At 53.2% G+C, this 22,357-nt stretch overlaps 1 protein-coding gene across 9 annotated transcripts in view; it reads right to left on the reverse strand.

The window, feature by feature from the left end:
* The window catches only part of PPFIA1 (PPFI scaffold protein A1), a 90,629-nt gene that overhangs the window by 14,577 nt on the left and 53,695 nt on the right, over positions 1 to 22,357 (reverse strand). For 6 of the 9 annotated variants that reach the window (XM_078057652.1, XM_078057648.1, XM_078057649.1 and 3 more), the window contains 10 exons: positions 21,175 to 21,254; positions 18,115 to 18,250; positions 15,722 to 15,945; positions 14,766 to 14,997; positions 12,178 to 12,207; positions 9,179 to 9,330; positions 8,105 to 8,277; positions 7,830 to 7,923; positions 2,062 to 2,143; positions 1,755 to 1,955 (listed from right to left, as the gene is read on the reverse strand). In XM_078057652.1, coding sequence (XP_077913778.1) covers positions 1,755 to 1,955; positions 2,062 to 2,143; positions 7,830 to 7,923; positions 8,105 to 8,277; positions 9,179 to 9,330; positions 12,178 to 12,207; positions 14,766 to 14,997; positions 15,722 to 15,945; positions 18,115 to 18,250; positions 21,175 to 21,254 — 1,404 coding nt within the window. The remainder of the gene's footprint in view (positions 1 to 1,754; positions 1,956 to 2,061; positions 2,144 to 7,829; positions 7,924 to 8,104; positions 8,278 to 9,178; positions 9,331 to 12,177; positions 12,208 to 14,765; positions 14,998 to 15,721; positions 15,946 to 18,114; positions 18,251 to 21,174; positions 21,255 to 22,357) is intronic. The other 3 variants (XM_078057646.1, XM_078057651.1, XM_078057650.1) reach the window with 1 other exon arrangement.

Here is a 22,357-nt window from a genome sequence, read left to right on the forward strand (position 1 = left end):
ACCGCGGACCTGAGGCCCATCAAGGTGCCGTGCCAGCCGCCGGGCCCCTCTGGGAGCGGGCGCACCCCGTCTCACGGTGCGGTTCCCTGCTTGGGGAGGCTCGCCGTGCCTGTGCGCTGACTCCATCCAGAACAGCAGCCTTCACTGGACAGTTCATAAAGACTTTGGGAAAACCACCCTACACCTTCATTTTTAGAAAGGTCACTTTAACTGGAAACAACCGGGCAATGGGGACCTGGTCAGATGCTGTGAGAACATTCCCAGCACAGAGCTCCCTGGGCCGCAGGTAAGAGCACAGACTGACGGTTCATTCCGACTCCTCCCCTAAGAAACGAAGTAAAACAAGCCAGCTGGCAGCCCCTTTCTGTGTAGAGGGGCCGCAAGCCCCGAATTGGGCCCTAACCTGCCGCTCAGAGCAGTACGTCTGTGAGGCTCTTCGGTCTCTTCATCGGGTTTTCCCTCAGAGCAGATCAAGAGCAGAGCGGGGGCTAAGCCAACGTAAAGAACCCGCACTCTACAGAGCAGGGGTTGGCCTGTCTTGTCTCCCAGGAACCATCCAGGTGTGCATTAGGGTGCTGCCGCCCACTCCATGAGGGGGACCCTCCGTAAGGACGGTCGCGGTCCTCCCACGTGGAGCAGAACCTCGCGAGCACAGACAAGGCTCGGCGTGCGCCTGCACATTCACGGGCTGCTGCGCGCTCAGAGCCCCCAGGGCCTCTGGCTCCCGGAACGGGCCCAACACGTCCCTCGGTAAAACACTGGTCACAGTGCAAGTGGGGAATCGAAGCTTTCTCCCCTTCACTTTTGGCCAATTCATATTAAATTAGAGATAGTTACTTTTCTACACTTTTAAAAACTTGTATTTCGATATCACAAAGCCACCGCAGCCAAGCGGTTGTGAGAACATTCAGGAAAGGATCTGTGAGCCACCCGACCGTGTAAGAACATTCGGGAAAGGATCTGTGAGCCACCCAGCCGTGTAAGAACATTCGGGAAAGGATCTGTGAACCACCCGACCGTGTAAGAACATTCAGGAAAGGATCTGTGAGCCACCCGACCGTGTAAGAACATTCAGGAAAGGGTCTGTGAGCCACCCGACCGTGTAAGAACATTCAGGAAAGGATCTGTGAGCCACCCGACCGTGTAAGAACATTCAGGAAAGGGTCTGTGAGCCACCCGACCGTGTAAGAACATTCAGGAAAGGATCTGTGAGCCACCCGACCGTGTAAGAACATTCAGGAAAGGATCTGTGAGCCACCCAGCCGTGTAAGAACATTCGGGAAAGGATCTGTGAGCCACCCAGCCGTGTAAGAACATTCAGGAAAGGATCTGTGAACCACCCGACCGTGTAAGAACATTCAGGAAAGGATCTGTGAGCCACCCGACCGTGTAAGAACATTCAGGAAAGGATCTGTGAGCCACCCGACCGTGTAAGAACATTCAGGAAAGGATCTGTGAGCCACCCAGCCGTGTAAGAACATTCAGGAAAGGATCTGTGAACCACCCGACCGTGTAAGAACATTCAGGAAAGGATCTGTGAACCACCCGACCGTGTAAGAACATTCAGGAAAGGATCTGTGAGCCACCCGACCGTGTAAGAACATTCAGGAAAGGATCTGTGAGCCACCCAGCCGTCACCAATTAAAAGTTGTCATGTTTCTGAATGCTAAGCCTTTACGTTGGAACACTGGCATGTTTTTAAGAACTGCAGAGGCAACAGAAACAGCAGGTACACTCTTTCTGCAGACACATACCGTTCTTGAAGTAGGAGGGGCTGACGGACTTGTCAGGGACATGATTTCCTGAATCGCCAGCCTCAGCTTCAGCCTGTGCAGAGGGTTGCTGATGCCGATCTCACGCTGGATCTCCGTGTCCGACAGGGCCGACATGATGGCCCCACTTTTCACATTGGCTCGGCAAGCGGCCACGTACCAGGCGGGCATCCCAACCCACAGCTGGAGACAAGAAGCGTTAAGGCCAGAAGGTTATGCACAGCGCACGGATGGATGAACACACTCACATATGGAACATACTCCACCCAGGAGGAAAAGAAAGATATACCTCTAGCCAAACAACAACGGTCGGTCCATCCCACTGTGCAAAAGGCAAACCTTGTCTCCGGGCTTCCTCAAGCAATTCATGCCTACAAATAACAAGAGATTCAGCATGAAAGACCCACCAGCGCATGCATATATAAAACAAGCTGAACAGAGCTATTCTCTTTACACATTTCTAAAAGTATCCTTGAGTCATCTCCTGGCAGAGACTTATTGCCAACATTAACAATCCCAGCAGTCTTCATGTCCAAGGAAGGAGAGTCAAGGGACTATCTGAATAACGAGGAAAACTGGGTAGGAGAGGAAGCTGCAGCCGGGAGAGCAAAGAAGCCTCTGTGAGGGCCTCAAGGGTTCCGCATGGACAACAACATCACAGAGTTTCGCACCAGGAATGGTCTGATATGGCCAGTAAGTCATGGGCTGGGTGCTGGCTGCTTCCAGTCTACAGTGCTATTTAGGTTCATCAGGTACTTATAAGTTAAGATGCTAGGTCATCCTGTGGTTTCACCCCCAGGCTTCATAACCAGAAAATTTAAATCCCAACCATGCATATCAGCGCACACAGGGCAGACCGTGAGACTCAGATGTCGTCAGGAGTGGCAAGCAGGAAGCATCGGAAATATTCTGTAGGCCTGGCTCTAAGACCCCCAAACCATGACTTTACCTTACTAGCATCTTTAAAAAGGACTGTCTACTGACAACGTAGTTATGTAAGGGGCAACACAACAATCTTTATGAATCTTATCTTACTTTTTTGTGTTACGTACTTACAAGGCTTTCTGAAAGACACTAATTCTTCCTAAAAATGAAAAGCCTCCCAGAGAAGGTGGGGTTGGACTGGGGGCGGTTTAACCTACGTGCCTGGGCATCCTGAGGCATTTTTCAATCCCTAGGTCACTTTTAGTGTTATTTCTCTTTAATAATTTCTGCAGTCCAGTGAGTCTTTTATTTCTAAAAATATACATAGGCTCTTTAATATATTTAAATATTATTAGACTTTTCCTGAGGCTGTGAAATCTATGTAAAATTAAAGCTCAAAATGTTTCACATAAAATTTCAAGTAAGTGTTCCTTTAATCAACCTTGGGTTTCCTTGGAGTAACAGATATTGTAATTATGCAGGAATGATTCCATCAGAGAATGCAACAACTCTTTTTGTTCTTTCTTTAAAGGAAGCTCTATGCCCAACACTGGGCTGGAACGCACCACCCTGAGATCAAGTCACATGCTCCACCACTGAGCCAGCCAGGTGCCCCAGAAGGCAAAAAATCTTAATAGCTTGAGGGGGGGGAAAAAAAAAAAGGCAACCTTTTCTCATTAAAATAAGCAAAGCTATTCATAAACCAAGAAGAAACAGAGGCCCCCGGGCTGTGGACATCCTGCTCCGTGGCCCGAACACTGCATAGAAGAGGTCAGAGGAGGGGCCTCTCTGGGTGGAGTAAGTCATCAACGTGCTCAATTAAATGCTGACTTCCGTGTTCTAAGGACAAATTCTCAAATGTCTGTATTTTACGTGAACACTTACTTAAGCCAAATGAGCCCTACGATCAATACAAGTATTTCCTTGGCCGATGGGCTGGGGAAAGGCCTGCGCTGCGGAAGCGTGGTCAGGTGCTAAGTCCTAAACAGCGTGGCCCAGCTGAGGAGGGGCTCTGCCCCAGGCCAGGAGGCCTCTCAGAGGCCCTGCACTCTCCAAGTCCACTGAACAGTGACCGAACCCAGGGCACTCTGCCACACTTTGTCTTTTAATATGAAATAGTTATTCAGGAGCACCTGGCTGGCTCAGTCGGTAGAGCGTACAACCCTTGATCTCAGGGTTGTGAGTTCAAGACCCACATTGGACGTGGAGCCTACATAAAAAAAAAAAAGATCAGAAATAGTTATTTGTTGTAAACAAGGACTATGAATCCCATGACCTGGAGGTTGGTGCACACGATTCTGACTTTACCGGCACCTTCCTCCTGGCAGTGGCCATTTGCGCATGGAAAGCCTTTTCTAGCATGGATGTGCTTTGAGCTCAGGCCCGTGGTCCTGCTGAGACTGAGATGAGGCAGTGGAGCCAGGACCATGCAGCAAAGGGATGCAGGAGCCCGCAGGAAGGTGGGGCCCCCGTGGGGTGGCTGAGTCAGGCCTCTGCCCGTGCTCGCCTGCCTCCCCTATCAGTGCACGGCGCAGAAGACTGAACAACTGGACCCAGGTGGGAACACTGGCATCCCTTCCTTCTTGCAGGGGTGACTGCTCCCCTCCCACATGAGAGCAGATGACGTGGAGCCCCTGGACACCGCGCCGATGGGGAGGGCACGCCCAGGACGCAAGGGCCAGCTCCACTGCCGTCCTGTCTGTCACCTGTTACAGGTACACACCCCTTCCCCGCCGGATCTAGGGACTGTGTTTCTTTCGCTGGCCACTGGGAACAGCCTACTGCACACAGCCAACTTCCTTCATTTGTGGCTGGTTGGTATAAATTAAGCGGCTGTGTAAACTTACGAACTTGCCCGTTTACCCAGAGGGTCACTCTAATGAGTGACAGAACCATCCGGTTTTCTCCTTCTTTACTACGACTACAAAAATAAGCATGATAGGTAACAGTTTACTGAAAGGAAATGAGGGATTCTTGTCCAGGTCAATTTCCCAGAAAACAAAACTCTTCTGCCACGAGTTCCAGAGCCTCAAACACAACACGTGAGGTGGTGGGACTCTGAAATGTCTAGCGCTTCTCTGCACCTAACTCTGTGCTGAAGAACCTGGGTTACGAGCCAGTCTCCTGGAGGGGCGAGAAGACTCGTCTGGCTTCTGCTGTCATTTACTTCCTTCCTCCGCTTTCGGACGCCGCATTCCCCGCTGTGGCTGTGTCCTCCTTGGTGTATGACCCGGAAGCCCAGCCGGAGGGGCTGCCCCCTCTGCGGGGGAAGATGGAGGAGCCCTGCACCTGCCACAGGGATGCCAGTGTTCCCACCTGGGTCCCGTTGGTGTTCACTGACAGGGGAGGCACTCGAGCACGGGCAGAGGCCTGGCTCAGCCACCCCACGGGCGCTGCAGGGTGACTTAGTTGCGACCTGATTTCCCTCTAGACCCACACACCTGATTTCCCAAACGCCTGTTCTAACAGTAAACTGATGCGGAACGCCCAGCCTTACAATGAGAGTTGCAGGAGAAAGACATTTAGAAATCTGCTCAATCCTGTGGGGAGCAGGCGTACGTATGTGAGAAGTCACGTAACCTAGGACAGATGACACGTGTTTTTAGAGTTAGGACATAAATACGACAGTAAAGTCGCCTTTCCTAACAAGAAGCATGTAAGCCTTTGCTCATCAAATACGGTATGACAACAGGCAACGTGCCTCATCTTTGTTTGTTTGTTTGTTTTAAAGATTTTATTTATTTGACAGAGAGAGACCCAGCGAGAGAGGGAACACAAGCAAGGGGTGTGGGAGAGGGAGAAGCAGGCTTCCCGCGGAGCAGGGAGCCCAACGTGGGGCTCGATCCCAGGGCCCTGGGATCATGACCTGAGCCACCCAGGCGCCCCGTGCCTCATCTTTCTGAGACCGGCACCTCGGATGCAGGCGTACGGGGCCCTACCCACCCCCTACCACGGTTCTGCCAGCCACACAGAGCACCGCTCTCGAAAACCCGAGAATAACTTCTGACTCCCGAAAAACTTAACTACTCATAGCCTACTGCTGACTGGAACTGTTATCAATAACAAACAATTAACACACATTTTATATGTTATATGTATTATAGGCTGCATTCTTTAACAAATTAAGCTAAAGAAAAGGTTATTAAAAAAATCATAAAGAAAACATACCTACAGTGCTATACCGTGTTTATATGTACTGCACCTAAGTGCACCTGTGCAATTCAAACCCGTGTTGCTCCAGGTCAGCTGTACATTCTACAACTTGCCGTGCAGGACAACAAGGCACGGAGTATGACCCACCCTTCGGTACTCAGTTATAGCTATGGCAACACAGAACCAAATCCATCAATTTGAACATCTCAGCTCCAGAAAAACCTACACACACACACACACATGTGCACATGCACACGCAGTGTGAAATTTAATCACATGCTGGGGCAAGTAACTCCATAAAGGCTGTCCTCATATGGCCAAGTACTTTAGCAAACCTCCTGACAGTGACAAAATAAATGCAGGAAACAGAGGAAACGTTTGGCCGATTTATGCTCCTATGTGAAATACACATTTCTGGGAGCAGTGGGGTGGGAGAGCCAGAGGGCACTGCCCCAAACCTTACTGTTTTCATTACAGAAAGTATAAGATGTGAAATAAAACACATCAGCAAAATCTAAGGGACAGAATTTTCCTAGCACGGTTCCAGGAGCAAAAGGCCTAGCTTCAATATTAAATTTCACACAGCCAAATGGCAACTCCCCAAGATATTTTAAAACATTTTTATACAGTTCAAAGATAGCAACATTCAGATCAGACCACTGTTAAGCGGTTTCTACAAATTTCCATTCCCAGAGAACCAAAACACTGAGTATTCCTACAGTACTGTGAGCAACAACAGAAATAATAGCATTTCACCTGAAACAGAATCCATGGTATGTCAGTCAAGATCATTTTTATGACTTCTGAAAAGAAAACTAAAATGAGGCACATTTCATCAAGGAGAAACCAGCTGGCAGCTCTGGGGGCTAAAGGGGAGCCAGCCTCTAGCAGAGAGGGTCCCGTGGGCTCAGGTGGGACGTGCGGCCCAGGCTCCAGACCAGTGTTGGCTCTCAGGGCAGCCGAGGGCAGCCGACGCCTTTCCCGTTGTCGGGTTTATCTCAGAGCCCACCACGTCCTGCCTCTTGCCATTGGCCCCATCCTCCTCCCTGGGCTCACGTCCTGCTCCTCCCCGCTAGACTACACACCGCCTTCCTCTGTTGAAGAGCATCAGTTTTATTTTTCAGTTGTCAGATCACTGAGATATGGTCCCAGCTTGTCCAGTTCATCCACTTAACTCTGGTTTAGGACATGGTGAGCCAACACACAACGTGTTCTGGATCAGAAAGTCCCAGAGAAACGTGTCAGCACTGTGTCTTCGCGCCCCTATCCCGAGGCATCACACCACCAGAGATCCTCGGCAGGAAACTGTCCCCACTGTTATCACTCGTTTCCAGAGTCAAGACAATTTAGAATTGACATGTAAAAATAGACTACAAAACTGAGAATCTATTTAAGATAAAAACTCAGACTCTCCTGGGGAAGGAAAGAAGGACAACACAGTGAGGATTTCCTGACAGATGACTGGTACGAACAGCAAATTCTGCATGCTGGTGGCCGAGTCTTCACAGTGGCTGTAGTCCTACGGACAGTCAGACGTACACTTAGTGCATCTTGTGTGGAAAGTACCACGTGCGTATTTACGAAGACACAGACGTATATCTCGTGCTCCCGAAAGCAGGGGAGGTAAGTGCCCCCCTTGCTCCCACGTACAGAGGAGAAAGCGGAAGCGCCCAGAGCCCCAAGACAGGCCGGGGCCAAAGCCAGGATTGAGAGTCAAGTGTTGCGAGGCCGAGCCCCGAGTGCAGACCTCGACATGCGCTAAGACAATTCCCAAGGTGGGCCGGGAACCCACATTTGAGTCTTTTCAAAACTTCGTAAGTGCTCTACCACCTCCAGGAAGTACCGTTTAATAAAGGCCTCAGGTGCATCTTTTTGGACACACTATACTCAGCTGGACGGTACATTTAATAAATAACCGTTGGTTAAAAATCAGGTGTAAGTGACAGCCACTCAGTGAGATGACAAATAAAAAATGCTTACTTTTTTTGAAGTTTACGATTTTTTTCGGCCTGTCCTCCCAATTTGCTGAGCCCCAGGGCATCCTGAGAGGAGTTTTCTGTCTCTGAAGCAGCAGCTGTGGGGAAGGAGAGGGACTGAAGCACCGAGAGGAACAGACGCGGCCCTGCGCGGGCTCCCCCCGTCAGGGCGGCGCGTCCCCAGGCGGAGCGCGAGCAATTCCGAGCACGCCTCTGCCCGGGCGGCCGGCTCACAGAACTGCCCGCGCTCGCCCCAGCAGGCACGCCTGTGCCACCAACCTGGTCCCGTGGGCTCCTTGCCAGCGTGGCCGGGACGGCCTTTCTCTTTCTTGCCGAACAACCGGCCAATCGAGGACTTGATGCCCTTCTTCTTGGGGGCTTTGTGCAGCGAGTCCTGGCTACTGTTGCTGCTGCTGGGGTTGCTCACGGGGCCGTCCTGTGAGCCTGTGGAGCTTGAGGACAGGAAAGGATCTTGAACAAGTGCTCAGCACAGCACACCATCCCACACACGTGACCTAGGACGCTCGGCGTTTTTAATACTCCTTCACGCTTCACGGCCAAACCTGAGGTCTCGCCTTCACAGAGTGCGTGAGAAGCACAAGCTCCCATCAACACCTCTGGGGAGGGCTGTCCCCGGAAGGCTGACACTGTCTCCTTCCCAGGGAGGCTGCGGCGCCAAGCCAAAGGGGCTGAGAGCTTGGGAAGGCGCTCCTACAGACGCTGGCCCTGCCGCCCCTTGGGAGCCCTGAGCTCCTCCCCGAGCAGGCCCTTTCCGGCAGCCGGCGAAGGTGGGAGCAGGGCCACGGCACAGAGGCGCACACAGCCCTCACTGAGCACCGCCTGGCGTGGAACAGAAACGCAAACGGTGCTGGTCTGGAATGGGGTGCATGAGCAACAGAGCGGCTACCGGAGTGGCCTGGGTGTGAGGACAGTGCGGGGCTCCTGGACGGCTCGGAAGGGCACAGAGCGCCGCCGACAGAAGGAACCGTCAGGAGCCCACGCGCTGGCACAGGCTCCCTCAGGAATAGAAAGTTCTCCATAGTCAGTGTGCAGACTCTGAAAATGTGAAGTTGTCCTAAAAGTGCTGACACCATTTAACCCCTTTCTTTCCAAACTGACTTTTGCTCAAACAGCCACGCGTCTTCTGCCCGATCCCCACACGGCTCCCCGAGCTCCCGCGGGCATCCCAAGAACATCGTTCACGTAAACTCCACTCGATTCACTGGTATTTCTTTAAAATCATTGTTCTGACCTTTTTTTCTCCCCCAAGAAAAGATCAAGGATTTCTTAAAACTGCAAACTAGCACTGGAGAGTGTTTCCCGTGGGGTGCGCAGTGCCCGCGCGCGCCTTACTTTCTGACGTCCCTGATGTCCTCGTGGCTGACCGTGTGCAGTGCTCCTTTGTGCAGCCTGTCTAAGCGGAGGGATCTTGGGGAGGAAGGGGGGGACGTTTCACATTTTATCGTTGCCTTGTCATCTCGTACCTCTTCGCGGGAAGCCGGCAGCTGTGGGGGACACAGGGAGACCAGTTAGCGACACTCCACCACAGAACAATCGCGAAGGCTCTAAACTGTAGCCGTAACCTTATTTGAAAACCTCGGGGTGTACAAAGAGCCTCACATTAGCCTGAGGCTGTGCTACGGGGGGTCCTGTTTACAAGCAGCAGCCGTGGACACCCCCCGCCCACCTGCATGTGAGTGTAGGGCGCCCCTCTTCCCGAGCCTCCTGGCAGCCCGCGGCTCACCCTCCCTGGAACCCTGCACTGCCCACCGCAAGGACAGCCACTGGAGGGGATGGCAGAGACCAGGGCCATGCCCCCAACCCCGTCACTATAAACTGGGCCCTCAGGAGCTCTCCCTGACGGAGTGCTGAGAAGGAACGCGTTTATCCCCTGACGCCATTCAAAACAAGCACCGGTGAGTGCAGAACCCTCTCGTGCAAAACTGTCCACAGCTTCTTGTTTTGGGGGGAAAAGGAAGTAGCCTGTACCATAATCCATCAATTCTAGTAATGATGCAAGCCGTGGAGTCCCTAAGGTCAAGTTCAAAGTGAACAGGCACCCCCCTTCCACCCCACACAGGTGTCTGGCCCACGTCTCTCAGTGACGTTATAACCTGAGGATGGATGTGTTCCACAGGGCAGGGATGAAGTGACCCTAGGCTGCATCACGACAAGATGACCCCCTTCAGAGTCCCCGTGTTACTTTCTGTGCTGCATCTGTGCGGCCTCGGGCAGGAAGGCGGGGCCACAGTGTGGCCCGTGCTTTAACCCCACCGGGCAGGTCTCACTCACAGATCTGGGCTTTGTGGCCGGCTAAGGCAGGGCTGGGTCTCATGAGACATGCGCGGCAAACCCTTGTATGAACAGTGAGACCGGGGCAGCCAGCGGTGCTCTGTGACAGGACCTCGGCAGCTGCGCAGGGGCTTGGGGACACCCGTGCGCATTAGCGCCGAGCGGAGCTGAGCTCAGGTAGGACACAACCGTAACCAATGGCTGGACAGTCCTTCATCCTTTCCTGATTTCCCATCACAATCATCAGACAACAAAAGGTTATGTTAACTGGTTAGAAATTATCAACATAAAATTTAACAGGGACAGATTTCAGTAACAGGGATAGATTTCAAATCCAGGTTAAAGCAATGATTTGTAAACAAGTAACAAAAAAGAGCAGGATGGGGGAGCGACACTTGGGGCTGTCCTGACAATGAGGTCAGCAGAGACACAGTTCCAAGTGCAAGCCTGCCCTGTGCCGCAGCCCGGGCCACATGGCAAGCCCCAGCCAGGCCTGCCCTTCCCCTGCGCTCCCGGGGGAAGTGCACCCCACCCAGCACTGGGGCCACCAGACTTGTGCCTACAGGCTGCTGCAGCCCCGACTAGAAGGGGAGTCTCCACGAGAGCTGGGACTTAGCTCAGCACGCGCCAGCACCAAGCACGAGGAGGGAAAGCAGGAGGGGGGGACACAGTGCGCGGCACGTGCTGGCCCTGTCCATGCCGACCCGGCACTCTGCACGTGCACCTGCTTTCATCCCCCCTAAACCTCCAAACAATGCCCCTCCAAGAAGCAGTCCGCGAGGTCAAGTGACCACAAGCAACAGGAGCAGCTGTCCCGCCTGGGTTCAGGAGCACGCCCCTTCTTTCACTGAGAAAGTCCTGCTCCCAAGAAAACTGCAGAGCCAAAAGCCAGCAGACTCAGGCTGTGCTGGGCCCCACTCCGCTGTGGGCTCCCGGTCTCTGCGGACGGTGTTTACAAAGGCGTAGTCTGTGGCCGGCCCGAGGAGCAGGATCCCCTGGTCCTCCTCACGTAACCAGAGAGCAAACCAGGGCACCCAGAGGGTGAAGAGCACACCCGGGTCACAAGACAGTCAGTGACAGAGCTGGAGCTTGAACCCAGGAGTTTCACTAAATGGCCACACCGGTCTGCGCAGCGGAGGGGCTCCCCCGGCCGCCGCCCAGCTCCTAGCACTGAGCCCCCGACCTAGCAGAGGCGCCGCCCTGTCAGCGCACGGCCAGGCGGGGTTGGGGTGGGGGTACACACAGTCCAGGGAGCAAAGCACAACAGTTACGAGGAAGACACTCTGGTCAAGGGATCTGTCCCCTGAGGAGCTGTACTTCCTCTGAAAATGGGGAGACCCGCCCCGCGGTCATGTGTACAGAGGAGAAGCCCCGAGGCCCGTGCAGGAGGCGAGCAGACAAATCCGTACCGCCCCGCGGCCTCAGGCCCCGGTCTCCGCACCTGGGAAATGGGGTCACAACATAACCTGCGCCTCACGGGGACGCATGCAGGGTCAGGAACAGGCTCATGAAGCACTCAGCGCAGCGCTGGGCACACAGCAGGGGCTCACTGCTGCCGGCTGTGATGGTGGTGCCCGGCTCTAAAAGCTATGGCTCTGCTTCCATAATTTCTCTTTTTGAAAACGATTATGTCTGGGGTGCCTGAGAGGTTCAGTCAGTTAAGTGTCTGCCTTCGGCTCAGGTCATGATCCCGGGGTCCTGGGATTGAGCCCCACGTCAGCCTCCCTGCTCGGCAGGAAGTCTGCTTCTCCCTCTCCCTCTGCCTGCCTCTCCCCCTGCTCGTGCTCTCTCTCTCTGACAAATAGATAAAATCTTAAAAAACCAAACTATGGTGTCTGGTCTAACTAAGTATACAGCGAGCAGACACCCGTGAGAGAAAGGAGAGCGCCCCCGTCTGTCGCGGTGCTGTGGGAAGACCAGCTCGGCTCGCGAGGGCGACCGCCACGCACTCCCTCGGACGCGCGGGCTGTGCGCTGCACTAGGGCGCGCTCCTGGGGAATGAGGGGCACTCTTCCATGTCACAGACAAACAGAGGAATGTTCAGCTACTAAAAATTTTACCTTTCTACGATGTTTCCTTAAATCACTAGGCTGATAGAGGCATGCAAAGAAATGAAGAGAAATCAGATTTACTGCACACGCTGAAGTTAGAAATTCAAGGACCAGAACAGGCAAATATATTAAAAAAAGAAAAACAGGACAGATATAAGTGAGATAAAACTTGTTCAGGAACGACATAACTGGAAATAGAACTTTTTCTTACGACAAATTTAAACATAATAGGTTATTCAAGATTTACTAGAGAAATGCTATAAATTATTACGCGGGAGATAAATTCCATTTTAACACACACAACTGATTAAAATACGGCATTCTGTGTAACACAGGGACCGAACAGCTGTGTTCTAAACTCTTCTTGAGTCTGTTTTCCTTACTGAAAACCACGCTGCACTTTTATAATATCAACCTCCTGACGCGGAAGTTCCCACATACCTACTCCAGCACCCAGCAAACCTGCTCTGGGGAACGACCTGTGGGACGGTAATGTCAAATCCTCACCTAGAACTGATTTAAACCTTTCCAAAAATAAGTGCATTGTTTAAAGCAGAGTGCCCCGCGCGGATCTGTAAGAATAGGCACCAGCGTAATGGCACGCGGCACCTCTACCTTCTATGATTCCGTACACGTGAAAACCCGTCTGTGAAGGCAGAAAGTACACATGCCGGTAAGTTGATGAGATTTCCAGCTGAATACAAGCATCAAAACCAGAACGTAGGGCCCCTGGGTGGCTCAGTCGTTAAGCGTCTGCCTTCGGCTCAGGTCATGATCCTGGGGTCCCGGGATCGAGTCCCACATCGGGCTCCCTGCTCAGCGGGGACTCTGCTTCTCCCTCTCCTACTCCCCCTGCTTGTGTTCCTGCTCTCGCTATCTCTGTCAAATAAATAAAATCTTTAAAAAAAAAAAAAAAAACCAGAACGTACGCCGTTTGTGTCAGGCTTCCGTTAATCTATGCTTAGCGCCTTAGTTCTTTATGTACGAAACACTTACGAGTTACGTATCTCCTACATAGCTCTGAGTAAAAACACTCCTGATTCACCTGTATCATGCCCTTTCCCACATCTATAAAACAGTGACACACTAATTAAAACGTATCACTACCGGGGGAAGGAAAAACCCCACTATTTAATGAGAAACGAAGATCAGGCAGAAACCACACAACGAGCCACGACTGACCCCACACACACACCGTGGACCACAGAGTCCTGCCACCTGCGCATGTTGTGGGGGGCACTACGGCAAGGGGCCGGATGAACCGAATACCGGCCGGGGCAGGAGGCTGAGGTCTGCACTCACAGTGAGAAACCAAAGGATGAGACAGGACACCGAAACCAGCCACGAAGCAGATACACTGTCGGCCGGCATACACAGAATCACAAACACGGGGGAAAAAACAAACACAACTATTCTTTATAACTACTCTTACAAACTCTCTGGAAGGAAGCATGAAAGCACAAAACCATCAAACAGTTGGAAATATTAATTAGCTAATGATTGAATTATAAAAATAGCACGTCGGAAAACCACAAAACCGACTCGCTACCGCTCCAGATGCCGCTGCAGTGATTCGTGGCTGATTTAATTACATGCCGGCGAACAATGCGGCTAAAAACAAGAATGGACAGGGAAGATCCTGACAGACAGAAGTGCAGTTGAAAAGCAGAATGCTGAAAACATGAGTTTGCGTGGGAAGCCAACGTGCTCATAAAACCTAAGCTACACACACAGGGAAGTTATAAAACATTCTCTAGAGCTGCACACTTGTCACGGAAAACCGTAGGGTCACTGCATTTCCAGACCCTGACGAGCGAGGATGGCCCGGGCCTCCGCAGGAAGCCGTGCAGGCGTGCGGCTTGCGCTGGGGCCGTCCTGGCCTCACACACACAGCTGGCGTCAAGCATGCGGTCGAGCACATCATCGAGAGAACCCATTTAAGCTTTATTTTTCTGACTGTGCGTCCTGTACCCTCCAGTTGGGCATCTCTAATGCAGAGGACAGCAGCGACTCCTTCTGTGAGTTTTCTACACACTACGAAGACGCTCTGCGTTGACTTTTATGAAACCATCTATTCCTAGAAGAATATTCCCCTTCGAGCTGCACAGGCCCACGGTGTCCAGTTACACAAATAAAAACTCTGATGAGTTCATGATGACATGCTACACCAGTCAACCAAACACTACAATTAACTTTTCCCTGTGCTATTGCTGAGTGATTAAACACTAGCTAGTTTAAAATATCTTGAACCTGGGGCCCTGGGTGGCTCAGTCATTAAGCGTCTGCCTTCGGCTCAGGTCATGATCTCAGGGGCCTGGGATCGAGCCCTGCACCGGGCTCCCTGCTCAGCGGGAAGCCTGCTTCTCCCTCTCCCACTCCCTCTGCTTGTGTTCCCTCTCTCGCTGTCTCTCTGCGCCAAATAAATAAATAAAATCTTTAAAAAAAAAACAAAAAAACCTTGAATCTTTGAGTGTAACAAATGAACCTGATTTCTTTCTGGGTAAAAAACCAGACCAAAGCGTATCTGTCGAGCCTGAGACGGAAGTCAGGGGCTGGGGTGGGGAGCGCATCAGCCAGAAGAGTTGGCAAATACTCACTAGAGTCATGACCCCCAGTCTGTCCACCTCCCTGGCGGGGCTGTGTGGGCCCCTTCGCGGGGTGGAGCGCCCGCTGTGCGGAGGGGAGGGGCCTGTGAGCGTGGACGTGGGGTGCGGGGGGGCAGTGCCCACCGATCTGAACCGACCCGGGCTGTCTAAAGTGCCGCTGCCCACTCGGCTCTCAATCTCCTCTGCCCGCTGCTCCGTGCTCTCCTTCTCTTCTTGTATCAGCCTAGAACAAAAGCGCACAGTCAGCCTGGCTCCCCCAGCAAACACATGAATGCATTTGCCCAACAAATCTCTGCTTGCTTCGACCATATTCCCATCAGCAGACTCCAGAAACACTCGCTCCAACGCTAATTTACCTTCTTAGTAGACTTGATTTTAGAACACCACAAAGTAAACCTTCCACTGAGTCCTACAAAGTTGCTTCCCGTCATTTGCGCCTGATTTTACTTACGCACACTGAAATTCTGATGGGGGCCTGCTGGCAACTCTCTTCCTGCACAATGGGCTATGTGAATCTTACAATTCTTAGAGCAAAGCTGCATGTTTATAGATCAAATTCTTCAACTGGAAATCAGGAACCCTGACATAATTGAAGAACCAATCCATGAAGCAACTGGGAATTCCCAAACACTTAGGTGTCTAGATCAGATGAAAAGGTGGAGTGATTTTTTTTAAGGCTGAATTCAAACTAAAGTCTTATTTGATGGAATTTTCAGCCAGCCTCCTCTGAGTTTCTGGATTCACATCAACCATTCTCTGCTAATTTGGAATTCGAGGTGAACACTCTTCTCCCCTGGTTAACTGTTATAATCGAGGGCAATCTCAAAACTTAATTCTTACAACAGAAGGGAAGTAGTTTTATTATCGCGGGACAGAGAAAGCGTTCACAGTATTTGTTCCAGACTTTCCGAGCGTGATACCACTCCCCAGAGACCGCTCGTCTGTACCTGATCTCTTTGTTGATGGCATCCAGCTGTTCCTGAAGCATCATGGCCAGCGTCTGGGCATCGGCCTGCCCACTGGGCGACAGCAGAGCAGCCGAACTGAAGAGAGCGTCCCTATCGTCTTCACCATCAGACACGTCGACATCACTCTCAAACGCCTGTGCCACATTTGCCAGCACACTAGCTTGCTGGGCACGCTCCCAATCCTGTTCATTCAAAGTCTGTACCTACAAATAAGAAAACTGAATCTCAGCAAGACGGAAGGTAACAACAGCAGTTACAGAAACTTCAAGGAAATCTATCCGAAACCCTGGAAGTTTCCAAACGGGAGCCCCAAAGAAATGGGGAGCGGGCTGTCCCTCCGAGCTGCTGACATCTGCGGGGCAACAAGCAGTATCTGAGGCGCAGGGCGAGGGGGGCAGCCTATCGCCCAGACTGCCTGCAAGGCTCACGCCCGCGGTGGACGCATTTCTGTGACGACATCCACATGGTGGGACGACCAGCTCAGAAACAGAATCTGAAAATTAAAACAGTATCTCGGTGCCAGTCAGCCACTCTCATGGGAAATAAAAAAACCCATGAAATCCCCGGGGGCTGGGTGCGCCTCAGTGGCCCTCATGTCTCACCGGTGTCCCAACGCGGGGGACCTGGAGCTGCCCGAGGCTCCCGCCCTCCCTTCCTGAGGCTGAGTGGTGAGGATGCAGCACGTGCCCTCAGGCGGCAGAGACGCCGACACGCTGAGCCCAAACCCCCCGGTCCGAGCAAGCAGGTGCTTGCAGGCACCACACACAGGACCGACCGCACACAGTGCTGTGCAGGGGTGCAAGCAGAGGCTCTCCTGGGGCTTTCCTGCCCCCCTCCCTCCACACCCGCCGTGCCCCTCCTCACTCTCAGCGGGGCGCTGGCCCCATCCCTGGGGACAGCCCTACCTGTAGGCACAAGGCCCGGCCCTCGCGTACTCAAGAACGTCATTCTGCCCTCTCTCTGGATAATCAACTTTCTACCAGTTCATTCACGTCAGCCTAAAAATGTTTTCTCCCTTCTCCCTCCAAACGAACAAAACAGAAACCACTGAACTTTTACCCCAGGGCTCCTTCCAGCTACCACTGCGTCTCTGCTCCCAACCAGAATACCCGCTCTCCAGAACGCTGCCCCTATTCTGTCTACGCATCCTCGCCTCCAGACACTGGAGCTTGTCGCAAGCGGGCTCCCCCAGAACTGGCCCCAGCTCGCCAGCGAGCCCCATGCTACTAGTCCACCACTGCCCCTGACCTCCACGCTGCCCGGCCCAGCAGTGGGACCGGGCCTGCCGCTCTCCCCTCCCCCGAGCACCTTGCACACTGGGCTCACTGCTCCGTCTCCACTTGTGCACTGGGGAGCACTGGAGCACTATCCTTGGACCTTGGGTCTACCCACAGGTGCCCACTCGGTGACTTTATCTAGGTGCCACAGGTGTGTCCTGGCCTCAATCCTTCTCTCCAGTCAAGGCCTCCTCAGGCCCAGACTGGAGTATCCAACTGCCCACCCGACATGTCCCCCCGGGTGTCTGATGGGCCCGCCGACCTGTGTGCGGGGCCGAGGCCCCACACTAGCCTCCACGACCCTGTGGTCCTCCTCACCTCAGGAGACAGACTTCCTGTTGTGGAGAGGTCCCATGGCGAGGACCTGAGGCCTCCCACCACAGCCAGGCAAGGGAGCTGAAAGCGCACCCTCCAACCCCAGGTGGGCCTTCCGGTGGCGCAACCTCAGGAGACCCTGAGCCAGAAACACCCTGCTAAACCCTCCTAAGTTCACAGACACTGTGAACTACTGACTGTTCGCTCTAAGCCACTAAGCTCCACTGCAAGTTGTTAAACAGCAGCAGATAACTGATAGATGTACGCATCTGACTTTCCCTTGCCTGGCCTCCCCTCGCTGCACGCAGAGGCTGTGCACGCAGACGGCCCGGCCTCTCGTCTGTCCTTACCGCTGCAGCCCCAGGGCTACCGTGACGCCTGGCCCAAAGTCGTTCAATGAGGACGGGCGCTCAAAACACAGACATGTCTATAAAGACACATGCTGCTGACCAGACAAAAGCATGAATGTAAACTTCCAAATGTGCATTCTTTTTGCTTAAGGATGAACACGTGTTTACTCTTAATATCTCAAAACTGTACTAATCAGCACTGTGCCGTGCTTAACCGTAAGTCATGCTTTATCCACATTTCTACTCTTCAAAAAGAAAAAAAGCCCTAAAAGTAGACTCGTAGCCCGCAAAAGAAGAATGGGGTGAGGAGAGAGAGAAAGTGACCTATCGGCAGTGTGACTCCAGAACAGCCTCCAAGCCAGGGGACAAGGTAGGTGACCTTCACGGAGGTGGGGGGGCCCGAGAGCCCACTGGGGACGGAGGCCCTTGCCTTGGAAGGCTCATCTCGCAGAGCGGCCAGACGGCCCTTCTGGGGGCGCCGCAACACCGCGCTGCTGCTGTAGGAGTCCATGGGGCCGTCTGCCACAGGGAACCGGAAATCAGGGACACTGCCCAAGTGCGGTCGGCTGAAACACGGGAAAAAAAAGGTCGTTACTGGGAGAAAAATGAACTGTGAGCTTTGTCAGCCAAGCCAGAACCTGTCAGTTTGGATTTCACAGAAAAAGGTCTCCAAGGAGGGCATCTGTTCCCCTTGCTCCTATAGCCCACTGCCCACGCTCTGTGGAGAGTGTCTCCGTCCCAGCAGGTGCAACACCTGGACACCCAGGAAAAGCAGGGCAGATGCCCTGCACAGGCAGGTGAGCGCGCCACGGCCCAGCTGTCTGGGAGCCAGAGGGTGGACGTGCTCTCCAGCTCAGAACCCAGCCCCAGGCCCGCTGTCCTGCATCTCTGTGCCCCCTTCTCTCCCAGGAAGCATACCGACCCATCACGCTGGCCTTCAACTGCCAGCGTCCCACGGTGCGAGGCCTAGCGACCACGGGGATCCCTACACCTGCCGCTGACAGGCGCTTTGAGGTCACCGGCGGCAGAAACCTTCTGAACCCCAACTCACAGCTTATGTGAACTGCGTGTGGCAGCACACCTGGCGTTTCCAGGTCAAGAGCACAGACCTGCGTGCAGTTAGACCGACAGACAACCCACTCCCTCGGCTGGAGAAGTCCAAGGGAAGGCAGATGGAGCCCTGGGCACCTAGGAGGGAGATGCTGAAGCGGGCCGTTAGCGGCGCCCCTCAGGAAAGGCTCTGGACAAGAACTGGTCAGCAGAGGTGAAGGAGGGCGGCAGGTGCCAGCCCGCACGCCCGGCCTTGGCCTCACCCCCTGCGCCCTGACCCCGGCACGGAGTCCAGTGGCTCCTTGCTCCCTGGGAAAGAGGAGCGACTGCCTTCGTTTTCAGAAATCCTTAAGATCCTGGGCGACAGGACCCACTCATCTGATTAAGGTCAATTCAAGAAGGGACCCCTGGTGCCTCCCCGCGTGGTCCGCAGACAGGGCCGCTCCGACGGGCTGCCTCCTCCACCTGCGCTCTACACACCTCCCTGTGGCTTTTAAAGGAACGTCTTCATCCAGTGTGCCGGACGGTGCTGCTGGCCACAGCCTCCCTTCCCCTCCTCTAGTCCCTGCTTCCTGAAGCCGCCCGCCTGCGCTCAGCAGGAGTTCGAGCACGGCCGCTTTGGGGCCACGGCACATTGCAGAATCGGCGGGAGCTACACGCACAAAACCGCCCGAGTGTGATGTGGGGTGGTTCACAGATCCTCCGAAGGTCACGAGTGTCACTGAATTCTGACTCCTTTCCGGGGCTCACTTCCTCCCAAGCCCGCCACCCTGCATCCGGTCGTGTCCCCAAGCTCTGTCCCATCGGCCCCATCTGTGTGTGGAAGCCTGTCTCTGCAACCTAGACTGTATCTTCCTGCTGGAGAAGGTCACGCCAACAAGACCAGGGGGGCCGGGCTTGCCGGCTGCCAGCCATCTTTCCAGTCCCGACCCCATGGCCCGCCCGTGCTTACCGCGACACTTCTTCCGTCTCAGCTCCTACAAGCCTCTCGTCTGCCACCGGGGGTGAGACCTCTACATGAGACTGCTTGGAACACACCCCTTCCTCCGTCAGCCTCCTGCCCACAGTCTTCGGACCACACAGCCGCCCGTGACCATGGCCACTCCCTCTGCCCCTCTATCCTTCACGTTTGCTAGCACACACAGGACAGGCAGATACACGCAGACTTCTCTGTCGTCACACCATCCCACGGTGCCACCCCTCAGGTTCCCGCACAGCCCCTTCCCTTCAGGACTCCAACTTCTGCAAGAGTGGCGGGTGCTGTGTCCACCTCGTCCTCCTCTGTTTGCTCCCGCGGGCCTCCTCACACACATATCTGCAAGCCCTTGAGCAGCGACACTCAAGACCCTGGCCTCTCACCAGCGAGGCTCTCTATCAGCAAACCTGCTCTGTGCCCTGATCCTGCACACCTCCCTCTCTGGACACACACTCACGCTCCTCCAAGCTCTCCCTCCGGTGGTTCCACAGACAGGGACAGCTTCCAGCTCTGCCTCTCTGTGACTCTGCCTTCCCTGATGCGTCCTTCTCCTTCCTACATACAGGCTCAACGGGGACAGCCGCAAGATACCCTCGACCTTCCGGAGAGCCCACGTCTGCAATCGCAGAAACAGCTGCGCAGCCTGAGTGCGCCTGCGACCCGAGCCGGAGCCGGCTTCCTGCAGACTAGGGGGGGCCCGTCAGCTACTCCAGCAGCTCTCATTCAAGCGTGACTCACGTGATGACCACGTCCTACAACGGGGCAAACAAACCTTGCAGCACCTTCACGGCACTTACACTACCTGCAGGATGCGGGGCGACCTGCTAGGCCCACGGGCTGGGTGACCTGCTCCCACAGCCGCCAACTCTGAGCTGTCCCAATAGGTTAAGGCAACTACACATCATTCTCCTTCAGTCCCTTAAAAAATGTAGAAAACTACAAGCGCTATGCCAAGACCACGAATGTCAAGGCATCCCCACAGTTCTGGCTGTGCAGCCACTCCCTTGGTGACTTCAGCGACCTTGTGGAGGGGCCTACCGCTCCCAGGTGCAGAGGGCCCTCATCTGACAGGCTGGGCTCCGTCCCCCTGGCCCCACACCAGCAGCGCCACACTCCGGGGGCCTGCAAATTCACCTGCCCACGCAGGAACTAATCATCCCCTACCTTCCAAACCTCCGCCCGCAGCTGTGAGCTTGGTCGATGACAGGACTCCGAGTCCCCCTAGGTGCCCAAACCTAACCTTTCCCTCTTGCCTGCCACTAAGCTAGCTACCAGCTCCATATGACCAAAGGCACACTCTTACAGGCCCACACAGTGCTAAAACAGGCATGTGTGAACTGGTCCAGGTCAGGCCCACGGTTCATCTAGTCTGTATTTGCGGGCTGGTTCGGGTCATACGCACAGCAAAGGGAAGCGGCCCTCGGCCTCATCTGGAACATCTCCGTGAACTGGTACATGTCATACCCGTGATGAAGGGGCGCGCCTCTCAGTCTTGTCTGGTCTAATTCAGCTCTCAGTGCTTCCACATTTAGGACAAGCTGATCCTACAAAAGAACAAAGGACGTCCACTGTAGCCATCTCTTTCAGGATTCAAAATGATCTGCATCAACAGACTCTTTTTTTTTTTTTGTAATTTTTAATTTTATTATGTTAGTCACCATACAATACATCATTAGTTTTTGATGTAGTGATCCACGATCCATTGTTTTCGTATAACACCCAGTGCTCCATGCAGTACGTGCCCTCCTTAATACCCATCACTGGGCTAACCAATCCCCCCTCCCCGCTCCTCTCTAAAACCCTGTTTGTTTCTCAGGTCCATAGTCTCTCATGGTTCATCTCTCCCTCCAATTCCCCCCACCCATTTTTCCCTTCCTTCTCCTAATGTCCTCCATGTTATTCCTTATGTTCCACAAATAAGTGAAACCATATGATAATTGACTTTCTCTGCTTGACTTATTTCGCTTAGCATAATCTCCTCCAGTCCCATCCATGTTGATGTAAAAGTTGGGTATTCATCCTTTCTGATGGCTGAGTAATATTCCATTGTATATATGGACCACATTTTCTTTATCCATTCATCTGTTAAAGGGCATCTCAGCTCTTTCCACAGTTTGGCTATTGCGGACATTGCTGCTATGAACATTGGGTGCATATGGCCCTTCTTTTCACTACATCTGTGTCTTTGGGGTAAATACCCAGTAGTGCAATTGCTGGGTCATAGGTTAGCTCTATTTTTAAATTTTTGAGGAACCTCCACACTGTTTTCCAAAGTGGCTGTACCAACTTGCATTCCCACCAACAGTGTAAGAGGGTTCCCCTTTCTCCACAACCTCTCCAACATTTGTTGTTTCTTTCCCTGTCCATTTTGGCCATTCTAACTGGTGTAAGGTGGTATCTCAGTGTGGTTTTGATTTGGATTTCCCTGATGGCTAATGATGATGACATTTTTTCATGTGTCTGTTAGCCATTTGTATGTCTTCTTCAGAGAAGTGTCTGTTCATCTCTTCTGCCCACTTTTTGACTTGATTATGTGTTTTTTGAGTGTTGAGTTTGAGAAGTTCTTTATAGATTTTGGATACCAGCCCTTTATCTATAGTGTCATTTGCAAATACCTTCTCCCATTCTGTGGGTTGCCTCTTTGTTT

Source organism: Halichoerus grypus, chromosome 11 (genome assembly GCF_964656455.1).
Source record: "Halichoerus grypus chromosome 11, mHalGry1.hap1.1, whole genome shotgun sequence".
Taxonomy (NCBI): domain Eukaryota; kingdom Metazoa; phylum Chordata; class Mammalia; order Carnivora; family Phocidae; genus Halichoerus; species Halichoerus grypus.